At 57.7% G+C, this 21,993-nt stretch overlaps 1 protein-coding gene across 2 annotated transcripts in view; it reads left to right on the forward strand.

The window, feature by feature from the left end:
* GNAO1 (G protein subunit alpha o1) overlaps positions 1–21,993 on the forward strand; it is a 168,843-nt gene that overhangs the window by 137,566 nt on the left and 9,284 nt on the right. The window contains exons 4-8 of one of the 2 annotated variants that reach the window (XM_002826435.5): positions 2,653–2,813; positions 8,703–8,831; positions 10,702–10,831; positions 14,819–14,972; positions 17,761–20,457. In XM_002826435.5, coding sequence (XP_002826481.2) covers positions 2,653–2,813; positions 8,703–8,831; positions 10,702–10,831; positions 14,819–14,972; positions 17,761–17,948 — 762 coding nt within the window. In that variant the 3' untranslated portion in view covers positions 17,949–20,457. Of the gene's footprint in view, positions 1–2,652; positions 2,814–8,702; positions 8,832–10,701; positions 10,832–14,818; positions 14,973–17,760; positions 20,458–21,993 lie in introns of those variants that run through there. The other variant, XM_009250738.4, reaches the window with a different exon arrangement.

The raw sequence follows: 21,993 nt of genomic DNA on the forward strand, positions 1-21,993 counted from the left end.
TTCTCCTAAGCTTCCCACTTTGAAAAATCCCAGGGAAAGACTACAGGTGGCCCAGCATGGTCACATGCCCACCAGCCACCTCCTCCACTCATCGACCCTCTTCCTCGCCTTGGCATTTCATACCTGGTTCCCAGGGCCTGGCATGGACTGGAAGACGGCCTGGGCTCCACAGGACTCAGGGTCCAGCACACTCCTATCCTGGCCCTGTGTTCCCAGCCATGCCTCTTCCTGTCGCTGGGACATCTCGCAGTGCCACTCTGCTGGTGCACACCCTGAAGCATGGTGCCCCGGGCGGGCAGTGGTCACTAGGCAGGGATGTTCTCAGGGCCTGCTAGGATTCAGCCAGGAACAGAGGGGCCACTCGGATGGTGGTCACCTTGCATTTTGGTTAGGAGAGTGGTCTGAGCAAATTCCTGTCAGCCACAGAGACATGTGAAGAGCAAGAAAACAGGGTATGTCTGGTGCCTGGGCTGAGACAGGGGCTTGCTGTCCTCAAGACAGCTTCTAGAGGTTTAGGTTCCTTTAGAAGCTTACCTGAGACAAGGATTTGGGTGAGACAAGGAGTTTATTTGGGAGGTCATTTCAGGAAGCACCGAGGAAGTGGGGAAGCCACACAGGAAAGGAGGGAAGCCATGAAGGGGAGCTGACGGGTGGCCTGCCACGTTGGCAGCTGGGGCTCCATCCCATGGGGATCCTGTCTGACTGTGTAGCTTGTCTCAGAATTGCCTCCCTGGGAGGGCAAGGAAGCTGGGGTATTTGCCCATTCCTGTCTATCCGGGGCACCGACTCAAACTGTGCAGCCAGCTATACACCCGAGGCAGTGAGCTCCATGGGCAGAGGCAGGAGGGTGGCCCGGGCAGCACCTGCTCTGCTCTCACCTACTCCGAGTTGGACATTAAAGGCTGTGGCTGCCTCAGACAGAGCACATATCTTCCTGGGCAAGGCCAGTTCAGCTGTGGTCTAGACCCCTCTACCAGGCACTGTCAGCCGTCCAAGGAGCTCTCGGCACAGGTGGGTCTGATCATAGAGGCTGGGCCTGGAGTCCGAAGGCACCTCATCTTGAGTCCCAGCCCTGCCACTCACCATCGGGTTGTTAAGTGAGTGCCTTCCTCTCTGTGGCCCTCAATTTCCCCACTGTGAAGTGGAGACGGTAATACTACAGCTACTACTGTACTAGCTGTGCCACAGCAATGCTGTCTAACAAGCCTTTCCTAAACCCAGCCACTTAGTTCTGCAGATCAGAGACCCAGGGCAGGCTCCACTCTGTACCATGCTCCCCAAGTCCTCTTCCCAGGATGAATGACAGAGCCTGGGTGTATTCATGGCGATGGCAGGGCCCACGAGGACCAGCAGAAACACGGCCTCTCAAGGAGCTGGCACAGTGCCACTCCTGCACCATTCTGTGGGCCACGGCGTGTCCTGTGCCATACTCAACATCAAGCAGACAGGAAATATACTCAGCCTTTAGCAGGAGGAGCTGAAGAGGTGCAGGGCAAAGGGTGTGGGCAGAGGAGGGGTGAAAGGCCCACAGCTCTTGCCACTCACTTCTGAGATGGGGGAGGTTCTGAGGATGGAGTGTGTTCACCAAATCCTTTGTACACTAAGTACTACTCCCGTGTGCGAGGTGGCGGTGACGGTGCAGTCCTGGGATGTCTCCAGGAGCCTTCTTATCTTCAAAGACCACCACACTCCTGGTTGTGATGTTACATGCATGTGATTGTAGTCTTTGAAAAGGCGACCCCACTTTGGTATCCAGGATGAGGGGAAGGGGAAGAAACCTGTTAATTATGCAGTACTTTTTCTGTAATTTCAAGAAGGCTCAGCCTACACGTGTGCACCTTAAGCAAATTCAGCTACACCCACTCAGACAAGGAGGAAGGGAGGAGGCAGAGGAGGAGAGTGCTCCAAGCTCATTACCTGTCCTTTCCATTTCCATGTTTCACCTGACCTAGGGGCTTCCCCTGCCCCCAGAGAAAGGTAGGCCCCAGGTCGCAAACAAATCAAGAAAAATTAATAAAATGGACTTTTGGCTTTGAGCAGTCCAAGGGCCAAAGTTCTTGAGATTTAGTGTTGACATGAGATATTTTTGCCATCTGCACTAACTTGGCAACCAGCCCCTCCCCTCCCCCAGTCCTGAGGCACAGCCCCGCTGTGGCCCATCCCTCAGCTAACCAGAATTCTCCACCGAAACGCCTGCTCCTCCACATAGCCCAGTTCTAGGGACTCCATTCCACCCTGCGTAAGAAGTATAGAAAATTACAGCTCAGCCAAGAACATTGATTTTTTTTCTCCCCCGAACAAAATAACCGAGTTTTCAGGATGAAAGCAGAGCTGCTGGTTGAGTTGGAGGGTGGAGAGCAGAGCCGGGCCCACTCTCCCTTCCTGCCCCAGAAAAGTCTGGGGCCCCATGGGCTGCCACTTGGAGCTCCTGCTTTAGGACATCCATGTGGTAGAAGGCCCCACAGGCCCCACGAACCCCAACTGTGCATGTTCAGGTAATGGCCCTCCCTGGAGCAGGCTGTGGGCTGAGCTGCGGTCCTGCCACGCTGGCTGGGCCCTCATCACAGTCCCCGCCAGGGGAGAGCCCTTGGCTGGCAGGGGTCTTCTGTCCCCACCAAAGCGTCAAGGCCCACCATCCACCTCTCCTCACAGGCTGACGCCAAGATGGTGTGTGACGTGGTGAGTCGGATGGAAGACACCGAGCCCTTCTCTGCAGAGCTGCTTTCTGCCATGATGCGGCTCTGGGGCGACTCAGGAATCCAAGAGTGCTTCAACCGGTCCCGGGAGTATCAGCTCAACGACTCTGCCAAATAGTGAGTGTCCCAGCAGGCGCATGGCCTGGAGCCGGGCAGTGATGCGGGGGTGGAAGGGACTGGTGATGGGGATTGGCAGAGGAAGGAGGATTCTTGGCTGAGGTCACGCCTGCCGGGAGATGTTCTACCACAGGTGGGGGGTGTCAGGAAGGAATGAGAAGGGGCATCTCTTCCTGCCCCCCAGGAGGAGGAAGAGGCCAGAGAAGGCAGAGGACACAAGAGACAACCAAACAGTGGAAATTCCCAGAGGGCCGGGACCTTGTCACTGGCTTGTCCTGGAGAGTGCCTGGCACTGCAAAAAGACAGCTTTCAAGTGTAGCAGCTTTGTTTTTTCATAGGGAGCCCCTGACTGCATAAATACAAACCAAACCAACAGCCATATAGGCAGAAGATAAATGGTGCCATTTTGTTTTATTTTAGAAAAAATAATAAGCTTTCCATTCCCCTATCTTTAAAATTAAAAAAAAGGAATATGTAAGTCTAATTAATAGAATAAATGTATACTTTAATACATGTTATAACTAAATAAGGGGGATGACAGGAGGGCAGGAGGACGGAAGGAAGAAGGGAAGGGGAGAGAGAAAGAAGAGGAGAGAAGAGAAGATGGAGAGGTGGGAAGTGGTAAAAGCCGGAGCTGGTTAGAAGGTGCTCCCGGCTCTTCCCATCACAGCAGGTCACAGGTCCACTGGCTGCAGCTTTATCACTCTAGGCATCTCCAAGGACATCCTCACTGCTTCCGTGCCCTTGGCCCCTAGATTGGAGGCTCCAGAGCCCTGGGATGGTCAGTGTTGGTCAGGGACATGTCTTCTGTCATGGAGATACTGGGATTGCCCCCTTGGCTTTCGGGAAATGCACCCCACCTTTGCAATTGCAATCTGGTACCCATACATTCAGTGGGGGCTTTCTGCAAGGAGCCCCTGAGTTTTATCCCACTAGCTGGGAAGACTGACATGATCCAGTCCAGCCATTTTCACCAGGTCTCAGCTGGGGCCCTTTTGCCTCCAGGGGACATTCAGCAACATCTGGAGACATTTTTGATGGCTGCAGCTAGAGTGGTGCTCCCGGCAGCTAGCAGTTAGAGGCCAGAGATGCTGTTAAACACCCCATGGTGTGCAGGACGGCCCCCACAACAAAGAGTTACGTGGCCCCAAACATCCATAGTGCCAAGATTAAGAAACCCTGATCTACGCAATGCCAATGGACAGAGGCTGAGGCCAATGTTCACTCCTGGACATTTCCACGGGCCACATGGCAGCCAGCAGACTAGGGACTTGAGCAAGGCCAGGAGCGGCTTCCCATTTCTGCACACCTAGATTGTCCACAGGGCAAATGTGAAGTCCTGTGAGTCCCAGGTGATGACTACCTAGGCCTCCGGGCCTGATGAGCTCCCAGGGACACCCTGGTGATCAGGGCAGTGAGCCCAGAAGCTCAGTGTCCACCATTCCGTATGCTCAAATCACAGACCAGAGCTAGTCAGGAGAGAGTGACTTTCAGCTGCCCTCCTCCCTTCTCCCACTCCCTGTCCCTGCCCTGGAGTCCAGGGCCTCCTCCCCGAGGGCCAGCAAGACCCTCAAGGGCCTTTAGGGCCAGCTGGCCCAAATCTGTCTTCTAGTGGCTCAGCAAATTCTGCTCTTCACTTACATTTTTACCCATTTCACTAATTATAACATGAATCCATTACCAAAAAAAAATTAAATGCAGAGAGATATAAAATGAGAAGCAATCTTCTTCCTACTCCCCCCACCAGCCCTGCCCCTCCCACTTTTACCCACTTCCATTTATTTGTCCCAGTGGTATCCAGAAAAACTTGATCCTCCGACTCAAAATAGTATTTACCGCCGCCCACTCTGGAATCGAGGGAGCTCAGCTCACCTTCCTTCCTTCCATCGCTTTCCACCTTCACCTCCGGCTTTTTGCTAGTTACAGGATTATTTTTAGTTCTTCCGGTGCTTACCTTTATAACTTTAAATAAGAAACTTGAGTCAGTATTTGTCAACTCCCCACCAAGTAAGCTGAGGAAATTCTCCTCCCTGCAGCCTCATCTCTACCTTCTTTCAAATTTTCCACTTCCCAGGTTGATGGTGTTACCATTCTCTTCTGTCACCGTGGCTGGGCCTTCCGTGTCTCCCCTCTGGGAGAGGGCAGGAAAGACAGGGGACACACAGGTGATCAGGGCCGGAAGGGCCTGGCACGTTTCCTGTCTTAGCAGTTAGACCTCAGCTTCTGACAAAGTCTTGGGCCCAGTATAGAAAGCAGATGAGAGTAGGTTTGTTGTGCTGGAAAGGAGAGGGAGGACTCACTGGGCTGCCACAGCACGTGCTTCCAGGGGGTGCCATTGACACGCTAATGCCCCAACCACCAAAGCACTTCTCTGCCCAGCCCTTTACAGGGGAGGGACCAGGGCACAGGCTCCTGAGCAGGCTCTTGGTGCACCCCGGCCTCTGTGAACAGGGCTGGCTCTCCCCTCTGGATAACCACCTAGAGGCAGGTCCCAGAAACCCTGGGCACATCCAACCAGGGGCTGTGAAAGGTGCTCTGGGGCCTGGTTGGCGTTGGTTTTTCTCAAATCCAGTTCCCCACTGAGTTGTCCATGCTGGCGTCCGACGTTTCCTCTCCTCGCCTTCTCTCTTGACCCCACTCCTATCGGGCTCTTGCTCCTCCGCCTGCTGAGACGGCTCATAGCCCAGTCCTACCCTGGGGGCTGCTCCATCAGCCTCCTCCCACTCAGGGTTCAGGGTTCAGTCCCCTAGTACCTGGGACCTCCTTTCACTCCCAGCCCCCGCCTCCTCTCGGGCCACCCTTTCCGGACTCCCTTGATGCCTCCTGCCCACCCAACCAGGCAACTGGTGACAGGGGAGGTCTGCTGGGGGCTGCTGTATCCCGTCCCCAAGCTCCATTCCAGAAGCACCTCCTGTCAAGGCCTGTTGCCTGGTGACCTTCTCCTGTCTCGTTTTAAAAACCTTGTACACTTGGACAACTCTTGAATTCATATCGCCAGCCCAGCCCTCCCTCCTGACTTCCGCCTACTCAGCGTCTGTTTGGACATCAAATGAATCTCAAGTTAACATGAGCCCGTGGAACCCCTGGCTCCCATCCTCCCCCTAGAACCTGCTCTGTGTGCTCCTCCCTCCTTCTAAATGTGTCTCATTCCACCACGTGGAGGTATCTCTACTTCTGCTCATCCTCCTGTATCTCACACCCAGGCCACTAGCAGATGCAGCTCCCCTGGCAGGTACATCAGATTCTGACCACTCACACCCTCCACAGCCACCCCCACTGTGCCAGTGCCATCTGGTGACGACAGCAGCTCTGCAGGCCCCACCCGCTGACCTGCTCTCATGGCAGCAACAGGGCCGTTGTCAACATGCTTCTGGCCAGAACCCTCAAGGGGCTCCCGTCTCACTCAGAGCAAAAGCTCAAGCCCTGACAATGACCTCAAGGGCCTGCTTGCCCCAGCCGGACTCTGGCCACCCTCACCTCCGCCACCTTCCCCAGCCTCACCCACCACCTGGCCCCTCCACGCGTGCTTCCTGCCGCCATGACTGCCAGTGTTTCTACCGGGCCACTCGAGGCCCACTTGCTCCCTCATTCCCCTCAGTTCTCCCCTGTCCAGACGCCTTCCCCAACCACCCTGCATCAAATAGCAGCCCCCAGCAGCTCTCCCCCATCACTAATAGCCTGATTCGTTCTCTCACACTACCTCCCAACATATCATATCTCTGACTCTTCTGTTTATCACCTCACACACGTGTGCACACTCACCCGGAACCCAGGCCCTGAGAAGGTGGGGCTGTGTCGACTGCCCCGTCCCCAGCTCCCGGAACAGTGGCTAGGTGGGATGGACAGCGGGTGCACAGTCAGCCTTCCCAACTGGGTTGTTAAGCAGTTCTCCCACACCTCGCCCCACCCTCCACAGCCATCTCCTCGCATGAGGCTCGGCCAGCACAGAGAGGCCAGAGGGCCAGGTTGCCCGTCTAAAGGAGGTTTGCCCTGGCTGGGAAAGGAAGAGCAGGACCAAACACTTCCAGGCTGGTGTCCAGCTGCCGATGACAGCAGAGGGCATCCTCACAGCTTGGAAGCAGAGGTCATGGGCCCCAGGGCAGGGCAGGCACAGAGGCTTGGGAGAGGCTCCTTCTGGCTGAGACCAGAGCCTGCCCAGATACAACTGGCTGGCGAGGAGGCTGTGGGGCCGGGGGCGTGTACAGGTCTGTTCTGCAGCCTCAGCTCACTCACCCCCATCCCCACACCATGCCTGTCCATGGAGGGCAGTCAGGCTCAGGAGAGGAGGCCAGGAGCCCTGTTTAAATTTTTTTTCTGGGTTTTTAAAATGCTGATGGAGTCCAGTTTAAGAGCATGGGGTCTGGAGCCAGTCAGAACTGGGCTGAAATTCCAGCCAAGTTCATTTTCTTTTTTTTTTTTTCCCCGAGACAGGGTCTTGCTCTGTCACCCAGGCTGGAGTACAGTGGCACGATCACAGCTCACTGCAACCTCCGCCTCCTGGGTTGAAGCGATTCTCCTGCCTCAGCCTCCTGAGTGCTGGGATTATAGGCACCCGCCACCACACCCAACTAATTTTTTATATTTTTAGTAGAGATGGGGTTTCACCATGTTGGCCAGGATGGTCTTGAAATCCTGACCTCGTGATCCACCCACCTCGGCCTCCCAAAGTGCTGGGATTACAGACATGAGCCACTGCGCCCGGCTGCCAAGTTCATTTTCTCGCAGTGTGACTTCAAGCTTACCTCCCTGAGCCTTGGAAGCCACCCTTCTGTTTTCTTTTCTTAAAGGCATTCTCACAAGGATTGTCACTGGATTCTATCAGTGAACACCCTAGCTGGTGAAGGCATCTGCCCTTTCCAGCCCTGTGGACATCCATGAGCTGGTCAGCATGCCCATCTGTCATGCAGTAGTGACTGCAGGTCCAGCCAGCAAGCTGGCCCCCAGCAGGTTCTGGAGCAGATGCAGCCTGGGACCCCACATCGTCCTGTGGTTCAGACACTCGGGGCTCCTCCCTGTGGGCTGCTTGTGGTTTACCCTGGCAGCAGGGATGGGTGGCCTGGCAGGCTCCATGGATCACTGAGTCTTCCTTCAGGCCTGGCCCAGCTCCCCACTTCCTGGTTTCCCAGATCCTACCCTGGCTTTGGGTTCAAACTTAACCCACAATGAACCCCAAAGCCCTTGCAGGCAGCGTCCTCTGAGTGCTTGCCCTGAGGCTTGGGCAGGTGACTTGCAAAAGCCTGGTCTGTCCCCACAGCAGGAGGTAGCAGGGGTAAAAAGCCCTGGTTCCAAAGACCGGGTCCCAGGGAGGCCCAGCCGCTGTATGGCTGTGTAGCGCTGAGCCTCCAAGAGCGTCAAATTGGAAGGGGCACACAGACCCCTTGGTAAGTGAGAAGGAAGTGTGGAGAAGGCAGGGAGCTGCTCGGGGGCCTCTGGAGCCAAGGGTCCGGGTCACAGCCTCAGGTGAGGTACTTACCTTCGATGAGCCCCAGTTTTAGTACATTTATCTCAGGGAAATTACGCATGAAACACGGTTACACATGGAAAGAATAGAACCTATCTGTTGGCCATTATTATCTTTTAAATGAAGAAATGACAAAACAGTATTATAATAAACTTGGTAGTCTCATATAAAAGCTTGATCTTGTCTGAGTGTCCCAGGAGCTGCATGCATAGCCCTTTTGGCTGTGAATGAGAGCGTGAGGCCAAGACCCTAAGACCCTCTTCCTCAGTCGCCTCGACTCCCCATGGCCTGGAATGGAGGTGATGTCGTTTCCGCAGTGACCTGGAGGGGCCCTGACCGAGACTGGACTCTGAAGATGGGTGGCCTGGCCAGTCCTGAACAGTGTCCAGGCATTTGGTCCATAGTCCCCTGTTTGTTGCCATCCTCAGCTACCTGGACAGCCTGGATCGGATTGGGGCCGCCGACTACCAGCCCACCGAGCAGGACATCCTCCGAACCAGGGTCAAAACCACTGGCATCGTAGAAACCCACTTCACATTCAAGAACCTCCACTTCAGGTGAGGCCCAAGGAGGCCCCCAGGCCCTGGCGAGGGCTAAGATGGGACATGCCCAGCCTCTCAGCGCATTGCGTCTACAGCGCCCAAACATCATCCTGCCCCAGGGAGCCTGCGGGTTGGGGCAGGCAGCTAGATACCAGAAGGAACCTGTCTGTGTTTCTGCCAAGTTTAGGGGCTGGAGTGAGCAGGGAGGCTTCCTGGAAGAAGATTCCCGGAGTGGGGCTGTGAGGAACAGGGAGGATTTGGACAAGGAGGGGCAGCCTGTCCCTGAGGTGACTTCCAAGGAGGAGGAGGAGGAGGTGGGCTACCAGGTGGCCCTTCCAAGGTCACCTTGAGGGGAGGAGCCAAGCGTGGGGCTGGGTAAGCCCAAGCTACCTCTGTGAGACCCTGAGGACCCACGTAATCCCAGAGCTGGAAGGAGCAGAGAGAGCTGACCCACCCTCTCCTAGTAGGCGTGGGAAGCTGAGGCCTGACAAGAGCAGGGCTTTCCCCAGGCACAGAGCACAGCTAGAACCCAGGGGCTCTGGGGCCTCAGCGCAGGGGCCTGACGGGTGAGCTGGTTCCCAGGGTCCTGCTGCAGCGCTGTGTCCCCACCTGCAGTAACATGCATGCACTGAGGCCTGCTGTGTCCTGTGGGGAGGAGAGGCCAGCAGAGAAGGGGAGGGCAGGGACCCCCTGCTGGGAGAGCTGGATTCTAATATTCCCTGCCTCCCATGTCCCCAGCTCCTGCCCACTCCTGTTCAGACTGAAGGGCCGAGGCTCTGGGCCCAGGAACCCCTAGGCCTCCACAGATCTGGAGAGCAAAACCTTGGGCAGAGCAGCCCCGGGGGGCCTCCCTTGCCTTCCCAGGCTCCTTGGTCTCTCCTGCTCCCCTACTGGGAGCACAGGATGGGAATCTCAGCTCAACCTGGCCCAGCAAGGCAGGGTCTGAGAATAAGCATTCTAGAGGGGCCACAGAGGCCATCCGCCAACACCCCTGCATTTCAGATGGGAAGGTGGGATCCAGGGGAGGCAGTGATGGAATGAGAACCGACCCATTCCTTGCTTTGAGCCCACTCTAATCTCTGCCTGCAGTTGCTCCGTTGTGTCTGGTGGGACCAGGGATCCTTCCCTGTCCCCCTCTGGCAGGCTGTGTGTCAGCAGGCAACCCAGATCTAGGAGGCTACAGGGCTCCTCGCTCTGGGGATTGGGGTGGGAGACTGACCTTTTACTTCCAGGATGTAAGTCCCACCTGCCCACAGTCTCTCCCAGAATTTTTGTGCCCCCTCGGGAGTAGAGTCTGAGAGGAGGAAGAGGCCAGGCTCTGATCTGCCAGAAAGGGACTGTACTGGGCAGAGGTGAGAGCGCCAGCTTTGTCCACAGCCAGACCCAGCTCCACCACAGCTGGACTCTGGCCAGCTTGGGCATGTCCTAAGCCCATGGGTGGCTCACTTCTGCCATCCACAAAACAGGTGACATCTCCTGCCTGCCTCCCTCCCAGGCTGGTTTGGAGTTTACCCAGAGCAAACCCAGGAAGGAATAGACTGAGAGGAGGGTCCTCATGTGAGGAGGACTCTCAGAGGCACTTCCTGGGGGTGGCTCAGGTGCGCCCTCTTAGTAAAATGCTTCTCAGATGCAAGGGCAGGTCTTTGAGTCATGATCTGTGAGCACAGCCAGTCCCAGGACAGACTCCGGGGTTAGTGCCTGGGGATGGCAGTGATCCAGCTGTCTGTCAGCACCTGGAGTGACAAGGTTTTCTAGTGAGGGCTTCTTAGCAAGGCTCTGAGCACCATGGCCCCCATCCTCTGCCTCTCAGCATGCTCACAGCTTGATCCCCAGGCAGCCCTCACCTGCCTGGACCCTGCGCCTACCAGCTCCCTGCCTCCTACAGGCTGTTTGACGTCGGAGGCCAGCGATCTGAACGCAAGAAGTGGATCCATTGCTTCGAGGACGTCACGGCCATCATTTTCTGTGTCGCACTCAGCGGCTATGACCAGGTGCTCCACGAAGACGAAACCACGGTGAGTGGCCTGGGCCCCCCGGGCAGGGGGCAGCACTGAAGAGACGGCAGCAGGATAGGCCAGCCCTCTGAGCACTGGGCCTCGGGTGTCCACAATGGCTCTGGGGTCCAGCCAGCTGTTGTGGTTAGAGGTTTCCATCATGGACGGGCCATGCCGGCACTCCACCAATTCTGTATTGCCAAGGCAAATGCCTCATGATGCCAGTGTGGCAGAGCCTGTGTATGCAACCTGATCACACAGAGCCATGCAGAATGTGCCTCTTCCGTAAACTTGGTGGAGTCACAGAGGCCATCAGGCCAGAGCAAATTTAAGCAAACCCTAAAAAAACCAGGAGGCAGCCGAGCAAGAATGTACATGCAACAGAAATAGCAGTCTTAGCCTGACAGCCATCCCTGGGGCACTGGCGTCAGATGCTGCTGAAGCAGCGTGGGGCCGGGGATGCTGAGGGAGAGGTGGGGAGGGCCCAGGATGCTGCAGGAGAGTTGCGTGGGGCTGGGGGTGCTGGGGAGCAGTGTGTGGGGCTGATGGGCCAGGAAGGGCAATGGGGATGAGGCGTGCTGGTGAGTGACAGTCATGGCTCTGGGCTCCTTTGCCAAATGCCAGACCAGGCTCCTACCTTCTGTCTTGCGTCACATTCAGCCTGGGGCCTCAGCAAGGGGACATTCCCCTGGGAGAGTGCAGCCTTCTTCTGGGTCTAGTCCTGGCTCTGCTACTCACTGGCTTGCTGCTGAATTTAGGCAGCACCCTTTCTGGCTCAGTTACTATTTTCCATAAAAGGGAGATAATAATAGCACCTGCCTGTGGGGGGCTGTTGGCAGTGGGGTGGGTGATCCGTGTGCAGCGCTCTGGAGCTGTTTCTGGGACAGCAGCACCAAGCTGGTGGTTGTATGGTTGCTGGTGATTGCCCTGAGCCTGCAGGTCCACTGCGTGGTCCCCTTCTGGGCTGCAGCCCGCCAGTCACCGAGCATGGCCCACAGGGTCACTGGAGACAAGCCCCAACACTCCTGACAGCGGGGCCCATAGGCCATGGGGTCACAGCCTGGAGTCTGTCATCTCCTTCTGTCTGGAACACATGCAAATCCCCCACCCCACGCCTCTGAAGGCTGGCACCGAGGGTTTGAGGTTGGAGGTGGGGCTTGTTGTCATGCTGGGCCTTGAGCGAGGCCTGTCTTCTCTCTGGGTCTGTTTCCTCGTCATTTCTGGCCCAGCTGGTCCACTGGGCTTTGTGAGGATGGGATCAACTTTGGGGTGTGGGCTACGGGGCACAGGGCTATAGGGAGGAGGAGCCGCCGCCCTGAGGGGCTTACACAGAGTGATGGGGCTTTGGGCTGATGGTGTGGGTAGTCTGGACCCGTTCCGTATACAGGCTCACCCACCTGGCTCTTCCTATTTCAGGCCCACCTGTACCCCTGACTTGGGTTTCTGCTGTAATTGTTCTCAATGGCATCTGCAGGCAGTGATGTCAGTCACCAGCCCAGTCTTGATGCTGAGTGGGGCAAGGGTAGATGCGCTTCCTGGGCTGTGCTTGGACCCAGACTCACTGAGCACCCAAAGCCCAGGTCAGCTTCCTGGCCATGTGCCCCTCACAGTGACTGCCCAGACATTCCCACTCCCCACTGCTGGACTCTATGCTATTACAGCCACTGCTTCAGCTCCTGGGGTCTGAGCTCCACTTGGCTCATCTTTTTTTCCCATGTCCACCATGGTTTCAAAGAGAGCAAAGGAGCTAGAGACAGGAGACCAGGAGGGCCCTTCCCCCTGGAATCCAGCCTCTCCCTGGACCTGCCCTGCCAGGCCTGTGGATGGCTTCAACCCAAGTCCCAGGCCCACCGGCCATGGGGCTGGGCTCTCGCTCACCTCTGGAAGATGGAAGCAAAGGGACGTCTGGGTGGGCCTAGCAGCCACAGGCCCCAAGCTCTGCAGCCCACAGGTCCCCAGTGAGCATGAGCCTAGTGCTGGGCCTGTCACTGGGTGACCTTCCAGCCTGTGGGCCTTGCTGCCTGGAGCACTTGCCCTCCAGTCTTCTCCACCTTCTCTCACCTCCCTTTTTCCCCATTTCCCCCACCCTTCCACACAAAGGCTGGAGCAGAGGACCTTGGAAAAGCCAAAGCAAATGGAGCCAAGGTCACAGGCAGGCTCTTCCTGTGCCCTTCCTTCCCCAAAGCTGGCCACCTTCGCAGCCCGGGGAAGAGTAGCAGCTCGTGCAGGGAATGGGGATGACTCTGCAACCTGACAGCAGCCACAAAGGCAGCTCATTGCCGTGGTGGCAGCAAGAACAATACTGCCACTGTAGAACTAAGCAGTCGTTGCTGTGTGCTGGGGGCGTGTGCAGAGGTGGGCAGCTTGGGAGTCAGACAGATCTGGTCCAGGGTCTAGCGTTGCCCCTGCCGCCTGTGTGATCATGGGCAACCGCCCAACCCTGCCCGGGCCTGCACCTCCTCCTCTGTAAATGGTGACAACGGTAGAATGGACCACCGGGCTAAAAGCTGTAAACGTGCCTGTACGCAGGAACCATCATTCAGTGAATAGCTCCTGCAGCTACTACATTCAGACGCCATGGCTAGAGGTCAGGTTCTAGGATGTGGGAGCTCTGTCTGCCTCAGAGAGGCAAGAGCCAGGCCCCAGGAACTCAGGCCTTGGTCCTCAGCCGTCCTCTCTGGTCAGCGCTGTGCGTCCCTCTCTGGCCTGGGGTGAGAGCTGGGGTGAGAGCCTGCAACAAAGGTGTCTAGAAGCAGCTTCTGGAGCCAGGCCAGGAGAGCCCTGGGGCTAGTGGCTGCCGCTGGCCATCCAGCCACCCTGTCCGCTGCATCCCGGGAGCCCGAGAGCCTGGTCCTGGCCTCGTACCTGCTCTCAGCACCGCCCAGCCGGGCCTGCGGCTGCCACAACTTCTCCACTACCACGGTCGCCGCCACCGCCTGCAGGGCCTTATCTTGCCAAACCAAGGCCAAAACCAGTTCTGAGAGACCCTCCAAGCCCGGAAGGTATGAAGCACCTCCCTCCAACCGAATCCATCAGCTAAGAGTTGAAAGCAGCAGGTTCTCAGGGCGCCGCTGGGTGACTTTGCTGTGACGCCTGCCCAGCCCGCCCCTGCGCCCGCACTCCTCTCCAGCCACTTGGCCTGGGCTCATCCCACCCATCCTGCATCTCTTGCCCTGCGATCCACAGGCCCAGGTTGGCCATGGCCCCTGTGAGCCCGCACAGGGCTCTCCGCAGGAGCTGGCCGGGATGCCCTGGCCCTGAGACTGGTTGAACCAATTTTTCAGTATTTTTCTCTCTTTCTCTTGTTGGGTTTTTATCTTCTTCTCTGTTTTAATCTGTTTTGCTGTGTTTCGTCTTGGGGTTCCTCTGGCCCCTCTACTGAGAAACCAGCCCCAACAACCAGTTCTCCCGGAGCCTTCCCCGCCCCAGCCCGCCAACGAAACCACCAACCACACCAAGGCCACAGCAAGCTCACCCCCGAGACGCTATCCCCTGGTGTCTGCTTCCAACTCGGGATTAATTCGAGGATCTCTTAGTCCTCGGTTAATGTTTCCCAACCAAACGCGTGCACCCTTCCAACCTTGCTGTCGAAACCGAACGAGACCCTGGTAGAGAAATCTGCATGAGCGGGGTTCCGTGCAGATGTGTTCAGTGGTGGTTGCGGCCCCTGCGCTGTACGTGCATGGTGCATGTCCTCTCCGTGAGCTGGAGCCTCTCCAGTGACCTCACTGCCCCCACCCGGGGCCAGCTGTCTTTGGAAGGGGGCAGCATCTCCCAACCCTGCCTGGCCCTGCTCCACCCCGCCCTGCCTGCGTGTGGAATGAAACAGGACCACGTCCCGTCTGTCCTTGTGGGTCCTCCCGTCTCCGTCCTGGTGGTCGCCGTCCCGGTGGTGCATCCAGCCACATTGGTGGACCTTCCCTTTGCTTGTCCCGTTGTGTCATTGGCCGCGGTGGGTCAGGGTCCTGGATGCTGCCGCCCCTCACTCAGCCCTCCACTCTGTTGCAGAACCGCATGCACGAATCCCTGAAGCTTTTTGACAGCATCTGCAACAACAAATGGTTCACAGACACGTCCATCATCCTGTTTCTTAACAAGAAGGACATATTTGAAGAGAAGATCAAGAAGTCCCCGCTCACCATCTGCTTTCCTGAATATACAGGTAGAGATCCCTCCAGAGACAGCAGGCCCCCGAGGGAGCGGGCCCGGTTCCCAAAGCCCAGTCCACCCTTCCTGCGCTCTGTGGATGCCCCTGACTCTGCCACAGAGAATCCACACAAACGGTCCCCCACCCTGCCCCCAGATTGTGCTCTAGAGAGGAGGGGCAGCTAGCCGGGGCTTCCTCATCAGGGAAGGCCGGTGGAGCTCTGGCTCTGCCACTTACAAGCTGTGTGACCATGGCGGCCTCTGGGAGCCTGAGCTCCACTGTCTGCGCACAGGGGCTCTCTGTGACGAGACGAGAGAACGCTGAGAAGATGAGGGGCGGGGCACAGAGGCTTGGAGTTAGGCAGCCCAAGGTTTATGCCCCAGCTCTGCCACTCACAAGCAGCTCAGGCAGGTCATGCAGCCTCTCTGAACCTCAGTCTCTGGGTCTGTGAGGTGGGGTGATGGCTGTGATTGCCCTCGCCTCCCTCACCAGGTGCTGTGAAGAGGGAATGAGCTGATGGGCATGCAGAGCTTCGCACGGTGCCACACATAGGAAGCGCTCCCTGCCTCTCTGCTCTTGCCTTTAGGGTCATGCCTGTAACTCACACGGGGCTGCTGCAAGACTCAGATCACAGAGCTTTGCAAGCAGCAGAGCCCTGGCCCCCTACATAGGGTGCTGGGGATGAGAGGCCAGCCCTGCCAGTGCTGTGGTGGGTTTACCTGACCATAGGGCGGGTGGGCAGCCAGGAGGGCAGCATGGCCAGGGCCCCTGAGGAGCTGCAGGGTGGCAGCTCTGGTCAGTGACACCAGAGTGGTTACAGGGCCCCAGCATAGCCCGGGGGCCCATCAGCTGTTCTGAGATGGCCAGACCCTGACCAGAGAAATGAGTGGGAGGAGAAGTGGGGCACCCTCAGCCCGACCTGCCCTGAGGCCTGGAGGGCACAGAGCAAGGGCAGACAGAGTCCCAGTGGGGCACCTCGGGGGCTTGGGGCCAGGCAAGCAGCACAGCTCTCCTACCTCCTGCCTCCGCCCATCCCCCCATATCAGGCTGAGTGCCTGGCAGGCCAGGACCCAGGCATGTCCAGCTGGAGTTGAGTAGGGCTCAGCCTCCCTGGAAGCTCCCAGCCAGCTTCCTCTCTAGCCATAATTGAGGGCCTGTGGATCCTGCCCTAGTGACCCGGGCTTGTGGCCTGTGGGTCAGTGGAAACAGGTGGGGTAGGTCAGTTACCAAAGCCAGTCTGGGGCTGGAGCGGGGAAGGAGGAGGGGACAAGGGAGGCTGAGTCGTCAGCTGCAGTCCTAGGACACTCCCCAACCTCCAGCCCAGATTGAGCAAAGAGCTGAGGTCTGGTAGGCCCTCCAGGCTTTCTGCACAGCAGCCCACTCCAGCTTAGAACTGCGGCTCTGAACTCCAGCTCCCCTCCCTGCTGCCCCCTTCACAGCCCTGCTTGCACCTGGCATGGATTCCTGGAGGCTGAGGGCCTTCAGTGCAAAGCTGGGGTCCTGTTCTTCTGCCCCTTCCCAAACTAGAAGCTTCTCTCCTAGACTCTGCTCTCCCTGAGCCTACCTGGGAACCAGCTCAGTGTGTTGCCCCCTGAGGAAGGCAGCATGTGAGCCAGGCGGTTGTGAACCCCTGTGAGTGGACATCAGAAACAAGAAGTTTACAGGCTTCTCCTCCCGTCTGGCCCGGCAGTGGCCACAGGAGGTGATATCAAGGCCTGCTCTGTGGACTCCCAAAGGAAAAGGCCCACCCACAGGGCGTGCATCGGCCAGGGCTACCTGCATGAGCCCAGTGCCTTCAAACCTCCTTGCACAAGACCCATGATAAGATGCAACATTTGCCTCAGGAGTCCATGAATGGCTGGGCGTGGTGGCTCACGCCTGTAATCCCAGCACTTTGGGAGGCCGAGGCGGGCGGATCGCCTGAGGTCAAGAGTTCGAGAACAGCCTGGCCAACATGGTGAAACCCCATCTCTACTAAAAATACAAAAATTAGTCAGGCGTGGCAGCACGCACCTATAATCCCAGCTACTTGGGAGGCTGAGGCTTGAGAATCATTTGAACCTGGGAGTCGGGGGTTGCAGTGAGCTGAGATCACACCACTGCACTCCAGCCTGGGCGACAGAACAAGACTTCATCTCCACAAAAAAACAAACAAAAAACAAAAAAAGGAGTCCATAAATGCGTGTATAAAAGGAAAATGGAAGTTTCACAAAACAGTGCTCCTTTTAATACAGGTGATTGGCCGGGCACAATGGCTCACGCCTGTAATCCCAGCACTTTGGGAGGCTGAGATGAGAGGATCACTTGAGCTTAGGAGTTCAGGACCAGCCTGGCCAACATAGTGAGATCCCATCTCTATTAAAAATAATAATAATAATAATAATAATTAGCCAGGTGTGGTTTCCAGCTACTCAGGAGGCTGAGAAGAGAGTATCAGTCACTTGAGCCCAGGAGGTAGAGGCTGCAGTGAGCCCTGATCGTACCACTACACTCCAGCTTGAGCAACAGAGCGAGACCCTATCTCAAAAAAAAAAAAAAAAAAAAGATAAATACAGGTGATATACTGGGAGACCTGATATTTTGTATCTTTCATGACTTTTACAGTGGGTCTGTCCCACTGACTGGATCCAGGACCCCCTATTGACTTTGCTGACCCCTCAGGTCCCCTCCATCAGGTTTTCCCTGTGCGGTTGTCTCTGAGAGGCCCAAGGCCGGATGGCCACACAGGCCAAGCTGGGGTCGTCCACACCAAGCAGTCCCATGGGCCTCTCGCCTCACCACACCTTGCCTGTTTGCTCTGCAGGCCCCAGCGCCTTCACAGAAGCCGTGGCTTACATCCAGGCCCAGTACGAGAGCAAGAACAAGTCAGCCCACAAGGAGATCTACACCCACGTCACCTGCGCCACAGACACCAACAACATCCAGTTTGTCTTTGACGCTGTGACGGACGTCATCATCGCCAAAAACCTGCGGGGCTGTGGACTCTACTGAGCCCGGCCACCCTGCCCGGCACCCTTGCCCTGCCTGGCCTGCCGCCCCCCCTCCCCTGGAACCAGGCTCCACCACTCTCAGACCACTCTTTGCACTTGAGGAAGAAGACCTCAGAGGCTGGCACCAAGGGAGGGAGGAGGGAGCATCCTCCACCCACACCCCCCCAGCAGAACTCGTGGTAACGCAGGCGCGGGGCGGGGCTGCTGAGTGCATGCTGCAAGGCCAGGAGACTCCGCGCTCACAGCCTCTGTGTCATCTCTGAGTGCTTTATCGGGAAGCTGGGGGGGCAGGGCAGGGCCGCCGTGTGGCCCAGATGGGCACACCCTGCACCTGATGACTCACTGGAAGCCTCGGAGTGTCCTGCTGTCATCTTGGGTGGTACAGTGGCGCAGATGGCCCTGCAGCAGGGTGCTGGCAGGGTGGGGTCATAGGAGCCATCCTTCAGCTTTGCCTGGGGTCTCTGGTGGAGGGCAGTTCCGTCAACAAAAGCCAGGGTGGGATCAGGCCAACTTGGTATGGGTTGGAGGACTCAGGCCTTGGCGATGGCCTCTGTCTCCCTGCTCCCTCCCCTGGGTCTCAGCCCTTCCTTCTCTGGGTCATCCTCCCTTGCCTTTGCTCTCCCAGAGAACTCCCATCCCTGACTCCTCTGAGTCCTGGAAATGCTTCTTGAGACTGACTTATGGCTCAGATAGATGGTGGCGGGGAGGGGGGCAGGGAGAGGTGGGAGGCGCGAGGAAGGGAGGTGGAAGCTCCTGTGTCACCTGGGCTGGGGCCTCCCGCCCAGTCCTTGCAGGCCAAAGGTGACCCATTTCCTTTTTCCAGTCACCAGGAGCTCGGATGGTCACTCTGAGGTGTGAATAGATATGTTTTTTCTTCAGTCCACACTGAATTCAACTCAAACCAGCAAAGGCCTTTGGGCTGGGGATTCTGTAGTTGCAGAGGTCTAGTGGGGTGGACCTTTGCAGCCAGTGCCCCCACCTCACTGTCTTGGTGAAGAAATCAGGGAGTTTGTCCACAGCTGTTGGTGTCTTCCCAGCCCCTGGGGACAGAGGACAGCAGGGGGATGGAGCTGACACCCTGGAGTATTTGGGCCCAGGCCAGCACAAACACACCCCCCTGTCCCCCACTCTAAAGGGAGAGTCCTGGGACCCCTTAGAGGAGGCTTCCCTGCCGAGATCCCTGAGCAGAAGGGGGCGGGGTAGCTTCTCCTGGTGACGCAGGTCTGGCTGGCCTTGGGCAACCAACACACCTCTCCCACTCCAAGATGCCTCCAGGTGAGGCCAACGCCCACACCCAGGCTAGTCGTGTGCTTGTACAGCAGGCTGTGCCTGGGGACCTAGATGTGCCGCGGGAGGGAGGAGGGTACCCCCTGACAGGCCTCTGCCTCCCTCCTCAAGCCCTCTGTTCTCCCTGCCCCCGCTCTGGACACTGCTTAGTCCCCAGCCAGGCAGGGCCCCTGGGTTTCCACTTGCAGCCCCGGGACTGCCCCAGAGCCAGGAAGCACCAGTGCCAACAGCTCTGGACTTGTTGGACCCACAGGCACAGAGCTCTGAGTGGTGCCCAGGAGACCCAGGGACCTTCCCTAGTGCCAAATACCTGCAGAGACCGGTGCCTGGGGAGCCTCTGGCAGCCAGACTGCAGGAGCCACCCCATCAGCCCAAATCCACCTCTGTTTTGTTCACCTCGGTCATGTTTTGAACTTTGCACCGGGTGCTGGGACGTGGCAGAGGACAGGCCCTGGGAACCAACAGTGTCTTACCATGGACAGCCAGGGCCAGCTAAGCCATCCCACCCAACATGGAAGACATGGCAGTTATTTCTCAGCAGTACCACGCTGGGTGAGGCCAGCTATTCCCCTAACTCTGCTCCAAACTGCAACCCCAGGCTCAGAAGCAGCCGGCAAAAGGGGGATGCTGGCCACGCTCCACCTCTAAGGCCATCACCTGGAGGTGGAAGTCTCTGGGCTGGAGGGCTCTCCATGTCCCCCAGCAGCCGCCCTCAGACCGCAGTGGCCAGAGTGCCAGGCTGGGTCCAGGCCTCCGATCCAGGCCTTCCCTGTCCGTAGAATTGGGGCTGGAGGAGTGGGTGCTCAGCCCTTCCTGCCCTCCATCCGCAGCCTGCCTTTCTCTTCCTTTGGATGCTCCATCCTCCTCGGTTTCTTGCACTGCTCTCAATCCTCTCACCCTGGCCTGGGGGGGGTCCTTGGTCCTCAGGGGTATCCAGGGAGAAATTCTCTCCCTGTGCATGACGACTGTCATCCATGTCGTAACCGGCGGCTCCACCTTGTGGGGTGGTGACTGAGGGTGACAGATGAGATTTGGCCCCGTCGTGGATGTGGATGTGGGAGGAATGTTGTGAGTGACACGTGTGGGTTTCTAATCCACAGTGGTCCTGCGTGTGCCCTGAGGGTCCATGGTAACTTCTCCTATGGCTTGGATTTAGCAGGCCAAGCAGAAACTGATTTCTACAAAGAGCGTCTTTGCCAAACTCATGAAAATTGTGCCTGCCACTTTCATGCCTATGGGCCAGTTTTGTGACCTGCGCCGCTGACCATCCTAAGAACCAGGTCTTGGCCTTCCCTCTGAGCACCGATAGAGGTCCCCAAGGCTCTCTGGCCTGAGGAGGGTGTGGGGTCTGCCCAGCCCCAAGCAGAGAGCACAGCCTGGGCCCCTGACCAACAGCTTTGGCATTCTGGGTTCCATGGGGACCCTAGAGCTCAGGCAGAACACCACCACCATAGCTGCTGCCAGGACGCAGCTGTCTCCCAGGCCCTCCCCACAGCCCAGCTCCCACTGGCGGGAACTGGAGGCATCTCTGCCCTCCATGGTCTGCGCTGGTCGTCTCTGAGTGTTCTCAGGAGCAGAGGCAGCCCCAAGTTCCCACCTGCAAGCCCTGTAACTAAGCTGTCTACAAACCCCAGCAGGGAAGGCCAAGGGATGGTCTCACCCATGCTCTTCCCTTTAGCCAACATGAGTCTTGCAGTGGGGAGCTTAGCCCCTGCTCCCACCTAACACTCTACAGTTAGCACCCAGGGGTTGATTCTGGAAGTTCTTCCTTTTTCTAGCCTGCATCCTTCCTGGCCACCCCCTTTATTTCTCAGTCTGACCTGGTGCACTCTTGGCAAGTGTGTCCACTGCACTCCCAGGTGGATATTTAATGAGCACTCGGACTGTTTCCTCCAAGTCGGCTAGTGGCCTGCCCTCCTCCTTGTCGAGAAGTCTGGGGCACAGAGCCTCCTCTGGCTGCCTCTTCTCTTCTCTGAGCCTCTGGGAGCCTTCAGGCACAACCTGGCAGTTCTCAGGAACCCAGACCTGAGGCTCCAGCTCCACAGCCACCAGAGATTCAGTGTGCAGTGCCGAAGGCAGTCACCCCCAGGCAGTTCCTGCTTTCAGGCCGCAAGCCTAGAGTGCGGGATCCCAGCAGCCCAGGGAACAGGGCCGGGGTGTGAGCTGCTGCCATGGGGTCTGTGGTAGGGCTCCCGATCTCCCACCCCTCAGCAAGAAGAGTCCTGACCCCACCCTGCCCAGAGAGGAGCTGGGGCCTCCAGACAGACCCCACTCCAGCCAGACGGAGGCCCCTGTCAAAGAAGGGGCAGGCTGGGGGAAAAGCAGAAAGAATGGCCCCCAATCCAAACTCTTGGATCCCCTCCATGAGAGAGGGGCTCCCCCTGGAAGAGAAGCTCTCATCCCCAGGCCCAGTGCACAAGACCACCAGCAGAGACCCACCGCCCTTCCTGGCAGAGCCGGCAGCTCCGAGGCACCACTACTCTCCTCCCCTTCCCTTCCCACCCCTCCCCTCCCCTCCCCTCCCCTCCACACCTGCCCTGTTACTCCCACAACTCTGGGCAGCCAGGCCCTCCCCTCCTGCCTCCTGGTCTTCTCTACTCCGCTGGTTCTGACCCATCCCCTGGCCCTGCCCGCTGTCCCCCACCCTGCCCCTGCTGAGTATCTTCTGCCTCCCCACGCACCCCCCTCCCCCATCTAGGCCAGGTAGGCTCAGGCATCCCAGGCCTTCCTTAGAAAAGCCGTCTCTCTCAAGTGCAGTG

Source organism: Pongo abelii, chromosome 18 (genome assembly GCF_028885655.2).
Source record: "Pongo abelii isolate AG06213 chromosome 18, NHGRI_mPonAbe1-v2.0_pri, whole genome shotgun sequence".
In the NCBI taxonomy this organism is placed as follows: domain Eukaryota; kingdom Metazoa; phylum Chordata; class Mammalia; order Primates; family Hominidae; genus Pongo; species Pongo abelii.